This window comes from Pangasianodon hypophthalmus, chromosome 14 (genome assembly GCF_027358585.1).
Source record: "Pangasianodon hypophthalmus isolate fPanHyp1 chromosome 14, fPanHyp1.pri, whole genome shotgun sequence".
Lineage (NCBI taxonomy): Eukaryota > Metazoa > Chordata > Actinopteri > Siluriformes > Pangasiidae > Pangasianodon > Pangasianodon hypophthalmus.
Genome location: NC_069723.1, coordinates 11,521,845 through 11,536,228, shown reverse-complemented (window position 1 = coordinate 11,536,228; position 14,384 = coordinate 11,521,845). Strand labels below are relative to the sequence as shown.

General features: G+C 38.9%; 1 protein-coding gene across 5 annotated transcripts; it reads left to right on the top strand.

Annotated features, from left to right (window-relative positions):
• The first annotated feature begins 2,063 nt into the window (after window positions 1-2,063).
• Window positions 2,064-12,835, top strand: tp53i13 (tumor protein p53 inducible protein 13). 5 transcript variants are annotated; one of them, XM_034310847.2, is made up of 9 exons: window positions 2,064-3,254; window positions 3,362-3,544; window positions 5,821-5,853; window positions 6,451-6,509; window positions 6,777-6,855; window positions 8,855-8,983; window positions 9,587-9,772; window positions 9,873-10,569; window positions 11,655-12,835. In XM_034310847.2, exons 1-9 carry the CDS (start codon window positions 3,159-3,161, stop codon window positions 11,762-11,764), a joined length of 1,572 nt encoding a protein of 523 aa, XP_034166738.1. In that variant the 5' UTR covers window positions 2,064-3,158; the 3' UTR covers window positions 11,765-12,835. The 5 variants fall into 5 exon arrangements, with proteins under 5 accessions (XP_034166738.1, XP_034166739.1, XP_026780575.1 ...); XM_034310848.2 differs by having other exon boundaries at window positions 2,072-3,254; window positions 3,362-3,454; window positions 5,818-5,853; XM_026924774.3 differs by having other exon boundaries at window positions 2,073-3,254; window positions 3,362-3,454.
• Window positions 12,836-14,384: the final 1,549 nt, after the last annotated feature.

The window sequence follows — 14,384 nt, the reverse complement described above, 5'->3', positions numbered from 1 at the left end:
TACCATTGTTCCAAAACATGTTGCCTCAGTTGTTTTTTGATGATGGTGGGAAACACAGTCTAACACGTTGCTCTAAAATCTCCCGTAGGTGTTTAATCAGGTTGGGATCTGGTGACTGTAGCATATGATTTTCATCAGTCATATTATGTGTCAAATATTCAATACTCAAAATATTCAGTGAGCCCTTGAGCCCTGTGGAAGGAGCATTTTAAACACAATGTCCTTTGCATCAACCCATGCAAATATTTAAGATAATTCATAAAACATTGATTCAAACTTCTAGAGCACTTAGAAAACAGTATTTTTGCTTGTTGCAACTCCCTATAACTTCATGTTACCATGAAAGATAATCATCAAAGTATAAAATACTTAATAAAAATTATTTTTCTGTTAGTGCATGAATCCATTTAATATCCTTTTCCATGAATCATCCATTATACACTACATAACCAAAGTTTTGTAGACACCTGATCTTAACGCTCGTAGTGTGTATGCATCCCATTCCTGATTAATCCCTCCTTTGTTGTTATAATAACCTCCACTCTTCTGGGAAGGCTTTCCACTAGATTTTGGAGAGTGGCTGTGGGGATTTGTGCTCATTCAGCTACAAGAGCATTACTGATGTCCGGTGAGGAGGCCTGGGGTGCAGTTCATCCCAAAGGTGTTTAGTGGGGTTGAGGTCAGGGCTCTGTGCAGGCCACTTGAGTTCTTCCACTCCAATCTCAGCAAACCATGTCTTCATGGAGCTCGCTTTGCACACAGGGGCATTGTCATGCTGGGTCATGTTTGAGCTCCTTAGCTCCAGTGAAGGGAAATTGTAATGCACACAAAGACATTCTACACAACTGTGACAGCAGTTTGGGGAAAGCACATATATGGGTGTGATGGTCAGGTGTCCACAAACTTTTGGCCATATAGTGTAGGTTATAAAAAAAAAATCTGAACACATTTGTCCCTCTGTAATATTTGGAATATTCCACACATCACATTGCATCACACGAATATCCTGGAGATCACAAAAAGAAGATAAATAAGTTCTCTCATTAATTTTTCTTTATTTCGAATAATAGGGATATTGACAGACAAGGTCACTTCGACAGTACAACCATGTTACTAAAATTATAGACTGGAAGTAAGTGTTTAGAATGTCTTTAATGTCCTCCCGCCATTGTGAGTTAACTACTGTGTATTTGTTAATTGTAAAAATAATGATAATAATAGTAATAATAATAATAATAATAATAAACTTAAACAGCTAACACAGGAATCATTACCTGTGTTCTCTAATTCATTCCTGTAATTCATCCTCCATCTCTAATTACTGCCTCTTTCTCAAGTATTATGTAAATACATATGCATATCTCTTTATTTATACAGTTGTATATAGAGTAAATAATGCATAAATCTATACATAAATCTTCTGTTCCAGATTTATACACATTATTATTTTTTATTTTTTATTGTTAAGTGTTACTATTTAAATGTTTTCTGTTCTTATGTATGTATGTATGTATGCATGTATGTACCAAGAGCACCTTAAAAAACCACAACAAATTCCTTGTGTGTCTGCACACACACAAATAAAGCTAATTCTGATTCTGATAATAATAAAAACTCAACTCATTTATGAGCAAAATGCAACCTTTATCAGCAAAAAGAAATCCTTGTAAAATGAGATATTGTATGATGACTATATAATAATAATAATAATAATAATAATAATAATAATAATCCAATGTTTTGAAAATGGTTTATATATAGCCTATACTTTGTTGTTTTTTTTTTTAGTTAAAGAAGCTGGCAGCCTCGTTCTTTTTTTCTTTTTTTTTTTTCTTTAACAAAGGTTTCTGTTCCTGTTTAGGTTAGCCCAAGGGGGAAAAATCTGCTCGTGTCCAAAATCACACCCTACTCTACCCCTACTCCCTACAAAGTGCAAAAGTGCAGTAAGTAAGCTATACAGTGAGTGCAGCGTGATTTTGGACATGCAACTGGAGAGGAAGAAGTCTCGTATGACCCATTTGGGCCACCGTAGTGAAAATGTACTCGTGGTTTTAGGATGATCTATACGACATATTTGTTTGTTTTTTGCGGTTGCGATGATTTGAAGATCAGTCGTGGGGGGAGGGGGCGGTTTTATTTACCAGTGACGTAACAGCTGTGTGTCGGACATATTGGAGTTTTCCAGATTCATTAGAGAGAGTTAGAGAGAGAGAGAGAGAGAGAGAGAGTTCCAGATGATGAGCGGACACCGGAGCTGTACTGGAGACACTTTTAGCTTCGTTTTAACTCGGGTAACTTGTTTACAGCAGGACGAAGGTGTTAGTGTGGACAGAATAGTCACTTTTACAGAGCTGAGTGTTGAAAAGTGGCGGCGGTGAAGGGAAAAAGGGATGTGAGTGAGAGAGAGAGCTGTGAGAGAGAGATCTGAAAGACAGAGTTGTGTGAGAGAGAGAGCTGTGAGTGAGAGAGAGAGTTGTAAGAGACAGAGAGAAAGCTGAGAGAGAGAGTTGTGAGTGAGAGAGAGAGCTGTAAGACAGAGGTGTGTGAGAGAGAGCTGTAAGAGACAGAGGTGTGTGAGAGAGAGCTGTGTGAGAGAGAGAGAAAGCTGAGAGAGAGAGAGTTGTGAGTGAGAGAGAGAGAGCTGTAAGAGACAAAGGTGTGAGAGAGAGAGAAAGCTGAGAGAGCTGTGAGTGAGAGAGAGAGAGCTGTAAGAGAGAGGTGTGAGAGAGAGAGAAAGCTGAGAGAGCTGTGAGTGAGAGAGAGAGAGCTGTAAGAGACAGAGGTGTGAGAGAGAGAGACAGAGAGCTCTGAGAGAGAGAGTTGTGAGTGAGACAGAGGTGTGTGAGAGAGAGAAAGCTGAGAGAGAGAGAGCTCTGAGAGACAGAGGTGTGTGAGAGACAGAGGTGTGTGAGAGACAGAGGTGTGTGAGAGACAGAGGTGTGTGAGAGAGAGCTGCTCTCTCCGCTTCAGGGCTCTCAGGGTCTCTGAGTGTGGAATGGATTTCCTCCTGTGTTTACACGGAAACCTGCTCAGTGAACAGAGAGCACAGAGGGAGGAAGCAGCGCGCAGTGGCCCTTAGAGCAGTGGACCTGCTTCTGTAAAACAGCTGTGTTGTGTTTGAGTGGCTGTGACTGTGGACACTGCAGTGTGTTACAGTCATGAGGCTCAGAGCTCAGGCGCTGATGTGGGGACTTTTCTGGCTCTGTGGGATCAAATGCCACTGCGGACTGACTCAGCTCTGCGACAATGGCAAGGTAACATTAACAAGTGGAAATATTATCCATTTAAAGCCTTTAAGGGACAATAAGTTATTGCTTATTCTCAAACTGAGTTATTGTTTGTTCTCTAATGTAACCCAAAGGCAAAGCTGGAGACAGACCTCCCTCCTCCGGATGAGTTTCTGTGCCCCAAGCCGAGACCAGTAACCTCAGCCCTGGTGACGTCATCAACCCCGGTAACATCCTTCCATCCATTCTCTGTACCGCTTATCCCACACAGCATCACAGGGAGCCTGGAGCCTATCCCAGTAAACTCGGGGCACAAGGTAGTGGACATCCTGGACAGGGTGCCAGCGCATCACAGGGCACAATCACACACCCATTCCAGACAATTTAGAGATGCTAGTCTGCCTACAATGCGTGTCTTTGGACTGGGGGAGGAAACCAGAGTACCCGGTATATTTTTCTTAGAAAAATATTTTGAGATGTATTTTCCATAAAATCTCATACACTGGGCCTCATTTATCAATTTCTTAGTAAACTTTTGTGTAAATGTTTGTGTAAGCCAAACCAAATTTAAATTATTTTTATGCTGGATTTACAGAAGTTTGAGAAAAGCTAATTTTCTTGGTCCTCGTGTGCGTATGATCGTCTGTAATGTGCACAGCGTGTTCCTGACACAGCTCATTTGCATGTAGTGACGCCCACAAAACTCCATAAAAGTTCAAGTGCACAGCCTGAAGACAGAAGTGGATCATTTTGACTCATTACTATACCAATAAATATATTTAATAATATACAGTCCCCTCCGAAAATATTGGAACGGCAAGGCCAATTCTTTTGTTTCTGCTATACAGTGAAGACATTTGGGTTTGAGATCAAAAGATGAATATGAGATGATGGGTCAGAATTTCAGCTTTCATTTCCAGATATTTACATCTAGATGTGTTAAACAACTTAGAACATAACATCTTTTGTGCCAGACCACCTAATTTTTAGATGAGCAAAAGTATTGGAACAGAGTCTTAAAGTAAGTAACACTTAATATTCGGTTGCATATCCCTTGCCTGCAGGGACTGCATCAAGCCAGCGACCCACTGACATCACCAAACTGTTGCATTCTTCTTTTGTGATGCTTTTCCAGACTTGTACTGCAGCTTCTTTCAGTTGTTGTTTGTTTTGGGTGGTTTCGACTGGTTTTCACAAAATGTTCATCATAGTATCTTTACTCCTAGTGAATTGCATGAGGATGCATTTATGATAAAGAGACTACAAAGCTCTTCTATAGTCAGTGTGGATAAGGGTGTCTTCTAAATGCTGTAAACGTAATAAAAATAAGCAGTTTAAACTTAACAGTATATTACATATATAAAAGTGTAGTAATCCATGCCATTTATATGGTTTGATGTCGATCATGTCTAGGTTTACATTAGTCAGTCTTCTTATGCATAAATTTACACTCAGGAGCATGAGTGGGATGCAAACGTTTTTCAGAATTTACGGGATTTTCATGAACACCGAATTTCTTGTGTAAATGCTCGTACAAACTATTTAGGAGCAAATCTGTTCGTATTCAGTTTGATAAATGAGGTCAGTGTTGTCAGTGTTCATTCTTGTTGTCATTATAAACTGCAAGAAAGCAAAAGGAAAGACTGAGCCCAAAATATATATTTGTTTTGTTTAGTTATGATCAGTGCCATGTTCATCTGTGTGAGTGTCATGTGTCATGTATGATAACGTGAGGAACATGTTAAGAGAGGCAGCAGAGGTAACAGTGTAATGTCTGGTGTCTATCTGGTGTCTCCCACAAGAAGATGGATTCCCTTTTAGGTCTCGTTCCTCTCAAGGTTATTTCCTTGTGTCGTCTCAGGGAGTTTTTCCTTACCACTGTCACCTCTGACTTGCTCATTTGGGATCTAAATTAAAAGTGCTATATTTGTAAAATTGAATTGAATTTTTCGCTACGATACTCATACCAATATCTGAGCTCTGAGTATGAGCTAATATCTGATCCAATACTCACTTTTTTTTTAGTAACAGCTGACTCCATATACAGGACAACATAACATTATTTGATGGAAGGAACTAATTTAGATTTGTCTGTAAACTGTAGACTCTACTCTATCATGCAGTTAGGTTGAAAGAATATGGAGAAAAGCGTTGCCACAAGTTCAGTAGTACAACTTGTGTCAATGGCAAAAGTGACTCATAGCAGCATTATAAAACATAGATATGCAGTGATGGTTGTCCGATGGAGGGTGTTGGGAGGCAGCAGTGCGTTGTGCTTGTCCAACATCTGTCATCGTCGTATCTGTCAACTCCACACAAATTGATCCATGCAATAAAATACACCATTTAATCATGCTGCAAAAAGTCTGATCTGCTACCAGTTCATCACTTCAGTATCTGAGTGGAGCATCTCTAATCACATAATACACATGTACAGGAAAAAGCATCATGTGAAACTAAAAGTTATGTACCCATCTAGTGCATGTAGAGATAAATCTCAGTACACATTCTGAGCATGTCTGGCTGGATGAACCTTGTCCTGTATCGGGAATTTGACCTAATTTGTTATCTTCCCCCCCTTGTGTTTCAGCAGGTCCTTGATATTTCCACCAAATATTCTCTACAGGTAAAACATTCACCACTCCATGGTTAATTAACTTCCTTACTATATGAGTGTTTTTCCACTCACACACTGAGATATATTAGTAAATCAAATGTTGACTTTACAATCATACTCACCCACTTTGTTGATCCTAGATAATGTCTTCAATATAATAATTCTTGATAAACAAAAAAACAGCTTGATCCACATCAGACCGAGGCCTGTTAAACATGTTATGGGTCCCAGTTTGAAATGGGAAACACACTCACCTCAGTTTCCTCTTAGTAGATATGGACATATACACAGCCCATTGTATGCATGTTAGCGATATGAAGGTGCTAGTAATTAGTAAAACTAATGAATGAATATATTTTGAGTAAAACCTTAAACTATCAAAACAACACAGACCTACAAGGTATAGCATATAAGATATGGCAAAAAAATTGATTAAAATAATATTAAATAATATTGTTCCAGCATGTAAAACAATAAATATAAGTAGATTGCGTTTAGTCCTGTTTTCAACTTTGCCAGAAGCATCAGTTCTTGCCAAGGCAAATAGATAACTGGTCCTGAATCCTGTTATACATGATGAACCTTTAATGGCCTTTATCTTTTCAGCCAACTGAGCATGTCTGCATGGATCTGCCCATAAAATACAATCACACAATCCCCAACAGGTAGGTCTGCACACACACTGTGCTGCTGCACTTTCAGGGGTTGTTTGTGGGTTCTTGACTTACTAAAAGGGTTCTGCATGGAGCCTTTTCTAATGGGGAGACACTTTGTTCTACACAGAAAAAGAAAAAACACTTACAAGTTCTAATTTCTAACATTGTAGAATTAAAGACATGTTACAAAATTTAAAAAAAAAAAAGATTATCTGTCTGTAGAGAAGTCCTGTATATGGAGTATTTCATATCGTGTGTGTTGTGGTTTGTTTCCAGTGGAGCTCACAGGCCTGTAGGAGCTCAGAGTGGAGAGTACCTGTACTGCCCTCCTCAGCGCTGGATAAACAACCTGAAGGTAAACTCCTGTTAGATAAATCTCACCTAATCCAGCATGCAGCTCTAGCTCTTGAGTGTGGAAGAACCCTTTTTAAGCACAGGATCAAATCTCTAAAGTGGCACTGTAATATTAAAGGAAGATTTGACAGATGTTGGAGCATCTGGCATGCTTAGGCTGTGAAGTCTGACGCTGTCCCGGGCTGTGAGGCAGTGAGGCACAGAGTGGGGATGTTAATGAGTGTGTTCATCACCATTTTAGCTGCAGTGGAGGCAGTTGTCTTGTTGGGGGTTGGATGGGGGTTTATGATCACTGGGTTGGTATTAGCAGTGAAGATGGGGGGAGAGGTGTCAACTTTGATGAAAAACAAGTTAAACTTGTTTGCCCTTGTGTTGGCTGCTCCCTTGCATGGTATGCTGTTCTCTTCCCCATTCCTGTCCACCTCTTTCTCTCTCTCTCAGTTGTTGTTCTACTCTTCTGATGGGTTTAATTTTCCCTTCTCTTGTCTTTATCTTCAGTTCTTACTGGACACATGGCCTCCTCTCTATCTCGCATCACAAAGGCCCTGTTTTCTTATTGAGGAGTATCTTAATCTCTTCGCGTATCAGTGGCTTGTTGTTGAGGAAAGACCTCGCTTTCTTTGTCTTTGAAATTGTATGAAGTCTGGCACAGAGGTGCTAAGGCCATCAGGGTCTGTTCCATAGCCGTCAATGAAACGTGCCAGAGTCATTGCAGAATCCTTTTTCACACTTTAAAAGGTGTGCTGGTCACAGCATAGGTTTGTAACATATAGTAAGATGGAGGTGCCCAGAATTACACAGAGGAGGAAGGACAGTGAAGCTACAAGTACCCTTTAACATTAGCCTAGACAAGGTCTAGTATTTTATTTCCTCATGTTATATATTGCATGAACTTTGACAGCGTGGAAGAGGAAAGTGCACGACCAAACCTAAGCCTATATTAAACAAACCATGGATCATTAAACAGGAGGAGAAAACACATGACCACCAACATCCAGCCAATCAGGACAAGAATGCATTTCAACATGCTTATCAGTCATATTGGCTTCTCTCACCCTCTGAACCTGCCTCATTCATCCTGATGCTCTACTTCTGCTTGGAGTTTTTGCGCTTGTGACTCATTTACATTTATGGCATTTGGTAGACGTCCTTACAAAAGTGTTTTGAAGTCTATCAAAAATACATTCTGATACTGGCTCGCAAGGTCACAAACTAGGAATACCATCAGTCCAAAAACTCTGTTGGGGAGGTAATAGACAAGCACTCAGGCAATAAAATTTTTTTTCCCATCCCTCTTTTGATGGTCCCACATGGATACTCTAAAGAACTGTACTTTCCAAGATCCGTTTTAGCCCAAGACTTACTCTTACATCAGGGAATAATCTCTCCAGGATACTGTGTCAGTGTTCTCATTAGCATTCATACATTTTGGTCTGGGCATGTGTTTTAAGAAATGCAGTTTTGAATGGAAAACTGAAAAGAAAAATTGTAATTTGCTTTAATTTTGCATTTCGAAACTGTTTGCTTCAGATAACGTCCACACAATTGCCATACATTTAAAAGAAAATACTGCCTTATGCAAAAAAGAAAATCATGATAATGATGTTCCAATTATATTACCTCATGTATCTTGTCAATGTTTGTGCTTACATTACCTCTAACTGATAAAAGAGAAGTTTACATCTACACCACTTTGTAAAATCTATTGTATTAGTGTCAGTGAAATAAAGCTCCCTACGCATTATTTGACTGTATTTAGGACTTCAGTGTTGTATTTTAGTATACTGTCAGGAAACTCAGCCTTCTGAAGTAAGTCTACGAAGCCTATATTTGAGATTTGGACTGATTTTCATTGCTTGATTTGTTGTCTCTTTTAATTCTGATAAATTATATTTTCTCAAGCAAGAGACTCTTCGCAACAGACCATTTAACATAGTTGTATATGTATTCATGTTTGTTCATAATACAGATTAAAAATAAAAATTTTCTCTCCTCCACAGGATGGCGCTACAGTGCTCCTGTTTCACCCCTGTGCTTCAGAGGATGCTCGCAGGTGTCTGGCAGCGGTGGCTCACTCCTGCCTGCCTCACTTCATCCTCACCGCTCATCCTCAACTCAGCCAGCACAGAGTGAGTCAATGCTTCACACCACCGCCCATCTGATACAGCTTAAACACTATTTCAGGCAGGAGGACACTTGCTGACTCAGCGTGTTTCACACTAATGAATGTTTCTTGAATGAAGGACAATATCCTATGTACTGTATACATGCAATTAGAAGTAGTGAGGTTGGTGATTAGTGCGATTCGGTACGTACGCTTTGAATGAACACATCAAATGCGGTTTTTATGATGATCCTTATGTTTTGTGAAAGGGGTGGACAATATGGCAAAAACACCATGTCACATTACTTGAAGGCATTTTCACAATACACAATATACTCATGATACTCTAAAGTATTTTTACTTACAGTAATTAAGCATAATGTACATGTCATATTATAACCCACTTTACTGAATACTGAATTGTTAACATATATCATGCATGAAGCAGAATAATTAAAATACAAAAGCAAAGTCTTCTTTAAGATTTAAAACAAATAAGATGAGAGAGAGGCCAAAACAAATGGCAAGGAGTTTTTGTAACAGTGTGTATAATGCCCTTTATCATACACAAGAGGGCTATGGTTCGAAGGCTGTTTACCGTTACTTTCCTGTTTTATTTTCCTATAAGCCATTTGCCTTGGTCTCCTGGGGTCACACGTTAGAGATGTCCCACATCACCACAGCAGGAGTGTGTGAGTGGTTACTCACTTCTTCCTCCAACTTTAACCAAACAACAGCAAGCCAAAGCCAAAATTACAACCTGTATTTGACAAAAGCTGCCCCAGTGGACCGTGTGCTGGATACCTCAGTGAAGGTCAGTGATCACAAGCTGCTCTAAATACAGTTAAATAAAGGCACAAAACAAACAAGCTATGTGATTATTATAATGTATTTTTAATATTTGACTCTGCCAGTCTCTGAAAGCATGCTGTGTGGAGGCTCTATCTGCATACAAGGCTACAACAAGAGTGAGGAAGATCCGATCAGTCCTGCAGCATGCAAAAGGAGAAAAGGAGAAAGAAGAAGTGAAACACTCTGAAAATCCTTCGCCTATCAGCTCTGAGTCCAACACACTAAATCCTACACACACACAGCCACTGAACAATAGTGAGGGTAAAAATTCACTATCTATAGGCCCTCATGGCCATGCCACACCCCCTGTCCACGCTGTTGTGGAGACAGACCCAAAGACAATAGCCACACAGGTGAAGAGACTAAAAGAACCACATGGAAACACGAGGGGTGAGGAACTGGTGGTTAAGCTGCATGGCTCACAGACTGATGTGAAGTCTCAGAAAATGAGCAGCACTGTGGCTGCAGGGAAGCAGCGCATTAAGACTGATGTAGCTGAGCCGAATGCAGGAGGAGGCTGTGCAGTTCCGGGTCACTGCGGACCTCCTGATGTGGCCACTGCAGTGTTAGGAGGACCCCTGAGGGGACGCAAGATGACCATCCAGCGCACCAATGAGGCCGTGTGGGCAGCGGCGGCTCTGGGTTTCCTCCTGGTGCTGCTTACGCTTTCAGTGCTCCATACACGACTGTACCGTAACTGCCGTGCTCCATCCAGCCTGTACTGGCGCGAGAGCCAGCAGGACTATGAAAGTGTAGCAGGTATGAGTTTACAAATCAAGTTCACCTGCACATTTAGCATTTACAATATATTTAATGGGTGACTTGCCTTTTAGTAAAGGTATTTGGTAACATTTTACTTTCTCTTGGTCTTGATAGCACAATTATTAATATGGCATTTTATTTTCACCATATAGTAATTTGTTGGATTTATATATTTTTTTTCATATAGCAGTTTGTTGGAAACTTTACAAAAAAGATTAGAGAAGAATCCTAAATTATATTATTATTATTAGTAGTAGTAGTAGTAGTAGTAGTAGTAGTAGTATAATTTAGGATTCTTCTCTAAGCAGCGGTCAGACCAAACATGAATAAAATTCATCTGGCCAGGAAAGATAATTCATTGATGGGGACATGAAAAATTTGCATTTACTTTCGGTAGTGATTAATATCGCTTCATGTTGCTTTGTGAATTCATAAGCCTCCATCCTGTGAGCCAATAGAAACCAAGTGGGAGTGTAGTCTCTTTCTTCAGTTAAAAAATGGATCTATTTATTTCTTAATGTTGCTTGGAACACATATGGGGGGAAAAAGCTGTCTCATCCATTGACATTGACATTGACGCTGTGGTTATTGTGGTAAAATTCTGTTTTATCTCTCTGCCTGCTAGGAGTGTTAGCAGTGTTGGCACCTCTGCCCATGTGTGAGCTTAATGAATAGAAATGGGCTGGATATTTTATAGAAGTTTGCTTAAAGCCTCATGAGTGCTCTGTTAGTAACAACAAACTTGCACGATAAGAATAATAAATGGTTACTATGCCACCTTGAACTGTCTACCCAGAACTTAATGTTTTCTCATTTCTCTCACTCATCTCATCATCTAGCCTTGCTTTTTATTTTAAGATTTAAGATCATAAATGAAATCTAAAGTCTCAGTTTAAGCCCCTTTAAATAAAATGTTGTCAAATAAGGTATTTTCAGTTTTTAGCAGCAAAATGTAAATGATTTAGATATTTAATGGATGAATATTTTTGTTAGTAATGATATGCAACTGATTATGGACAGATTGTTTAGCAATAGTAGTCAGTGGCTGTAGAAAGCTGTAACAGGTGGTATTTGTTTTGCAGACATCATTCGCAGGAGGCTGAGGATGGTGGGCAGGAGGAAGAGGAGAGTGAGCCAGAGCAGGCGGCAGGAGTGTCCTTTGCTCTCTGACTCCAGCACTGATAATGACTGACTCACTGGATTTGAGTGTATGTGAGGAGTCTGGTCTCTCTCCACTGACTAAAACTGAGTCTGCATTTTATTCCCTGTGGAGCACAGAAGCAAATGCAGGATTCAGAAATCAGTTACATGACCTCAAGCAGGGGTTTTCTTTCCACATCAGTGAAGTCCATAAACATGTATTCTGACTTCTTACTTTATTTAAGCCTTTTAATTGTATTTTTTGAAGGTACAGTGCCTCAACACAATATTCACCCCCCAGTGATTATTTACCTTTTGCTGTGTTGCAACATCAAATTTAAGCATAACAGAGTGGGATTTTTTGTGCTTCTGTTGAAGTGACTCTACAGGAATTAAATAAATTAATTCGATGTCCTCAGAATTATTTGAAAATATTGTATTATTTTTGAAAAAAAAAAACTAAAAAAAACACTTAATTGGTAAGTATTCACCCCCTAATATACTTATATCTAATATACTTAAATTTGATGTTGCAATATAGCAAAAAGAAATATTCCCAGGGGGTAGGGGACAGAGTATATGTAGTTTGTGAGATGTGCAAAACATATTGGCATGTTGTATAATACAAGAGATGAAGGAGAAAGCAGAAGTATTATTGCTGAGATGCATATCCCATGTTCAGAATGTTAAAATATGAAAAATTGAACCAGTACAATATGTTTTTTTTAGTTGTTTAAAACAATAAGTGTTTTATGTTTATAATGCATTTGAAGGGTTTCTAGACCTGTATTAATCAAAACATTTCAAAAACTTTTAAATATCAGTCTTCTGGTTATGCTGTCCAGAAAAAACACTCTTTCTTCAACTGGAACAAAACTGCTCAGCTCAGCCCTGTTCCTTGAAAGTCGATTTGAGGCATGTGTAGAGTAGATTCAGAGAGGCAGACTGGGGGCTTATAAGTGTTTGCAGCTAGGAGTCATCTTGAAGGCAGCAGTTTGCTCTAAAAATGAAAAATTGACACCCCTAAAGAATATTTCAGATAAATTCAAACAAAATAATTCTGTTAGTTCTGAAAAAAATAATTCTGAAAAATTCTGTCAGTATTAAATTTCTCTGAGTTTCCACAAACTAATGTTGTTATTGACCATTTCTTGTTTCCTATGGAGTTTAAATTTGAAGTCATGGATATTGAAATACATATGCAGTTACAAATATCATTAATCACAATCAGTGCCATAATAAAATAAGTTTTTCTTTTGCAATATTTTAGCTCTTAACTTCTGCCAGGACATTTAGACTTGGCTCTAGATGGATTCTTCAGCAATGTGACTCAAAGCAGAGTGTTGTGCAATGGTCATCTCATTCTCTGGAGTTGGGCCCTACTGAAAAGCTGTGTTCTGAATTGAATAGGGAAATCCACATACACAAACCTAATGAAAACATAAAGGAATTGAAAAGTTCTCCATGGAGGATGGACCAAGATCCTTCTACAAGTGTTCTTCATTTGCTAACCATTATGGGAAGATGTTTGGTGCTGTTATTTTCTCCAGGAGAACCTCTACCAAATAGCCTTATGATTGTATGGGTGCTGATAATATTGTAGTGCTGTTTCAGGTTTACTCTGTGCATTAAAGGGATCCAGTGTCCAGAAATGTGACTGGTTTCCACTGGTGATGATGTGAATTATGATAATCTCACACTAGATTCTGGGTGGTGAATGCTGAGCAATAGGCATTTTATCCTTGAGCACAGATGAACCAATACATCTTACAAAAGATGAAATGTGTTTGTACATGTCCTACATTTATGAAATATGTAGCTATTTAATATCAGATTGGGATTTGTAAATATGTGCTAATGGTCCTCTGCAATGTGAGCATGATGCACAAAACCTTGTTTATTATTATTATTATTATTATTATTATTATTATTAGAGGTGTTAAAGCTCCACCTACCAGCCCTCCCAAACAAACAAGGCTCTGAATCTCAGCGGTAATCTGTATGTTCTTATGCAAGTGTGAGTGTATGTGTTCTGGATACTGTTTGTGATTCTCACAGCATTGTGCAACAGAAGCAAAATAATACGTACAATGCAATATGTGGCTCATTCACCTTAGGCTTCATGTTGTGAAACTGTTGTAGTAAATAAGAGACACACGGAAACAATACAACAAGCTATTGCACTCTAGCAACAGGCATTACACAATTTGTCATTTATTATTATATACTGACTGTAGTCACACTGTTGATTCTATCAGGAAAACGAATGACTTGTGATGAAGTGCAGAACAGATGATATATGGATAAAATATCACTTTGCTCAGAGCAACTCTCCATCCATCTGAGAATATTTGACAAAGACTGATGAATCAGGTAAATGGTATGTTCATGGTATATCTATGTAATCCTGTCATGTCTTTAATTCCCTGCCACCCTTACATTTTCATTTCCAACTGGCCACTTTCACAACATTTTACAGTTTGAAAAACAGCCCACAATTACGTCCAGTAATTCCAATGCTTTTTTCAAATGATATTTTTATCAAAAGATATTTGCTTTCTGTAGATGTAGCAGTACTGCAGAACTAAAGATTAATAAGAGTTGAAATAGTCTGAGTTTTGTTCCTTTCTGGACCTGTGAGGGAGCCTGAGGCTGGCAGAAACTGCATGTGA

Excerpts from the sequence above, each read along its gene's own strand:
- tp53i13 (XM_034310847.2), top strand. The coding sequence starts at position 3,159 with ATGAGGCTCAGAGCTCAGGCGCTGATGTGGGGACTTTTCTGGCTCTGT. Across the intron at positions 5,854-6,450 it reads CCACCAAATATTCTCTACAG|CCAACTGAGCATGTCTGCAT; the intron begins GTAAAACATTCA and ends TTATCTTTTCAG. Across the intron at positions 6,510-6,776 it reads AATCACACAATCCCCAACAG|TGGAGCTCACAGGCCTGTAG; the intron begins GTAGGTCTGCAC and ends GTTTGTTTCCAG.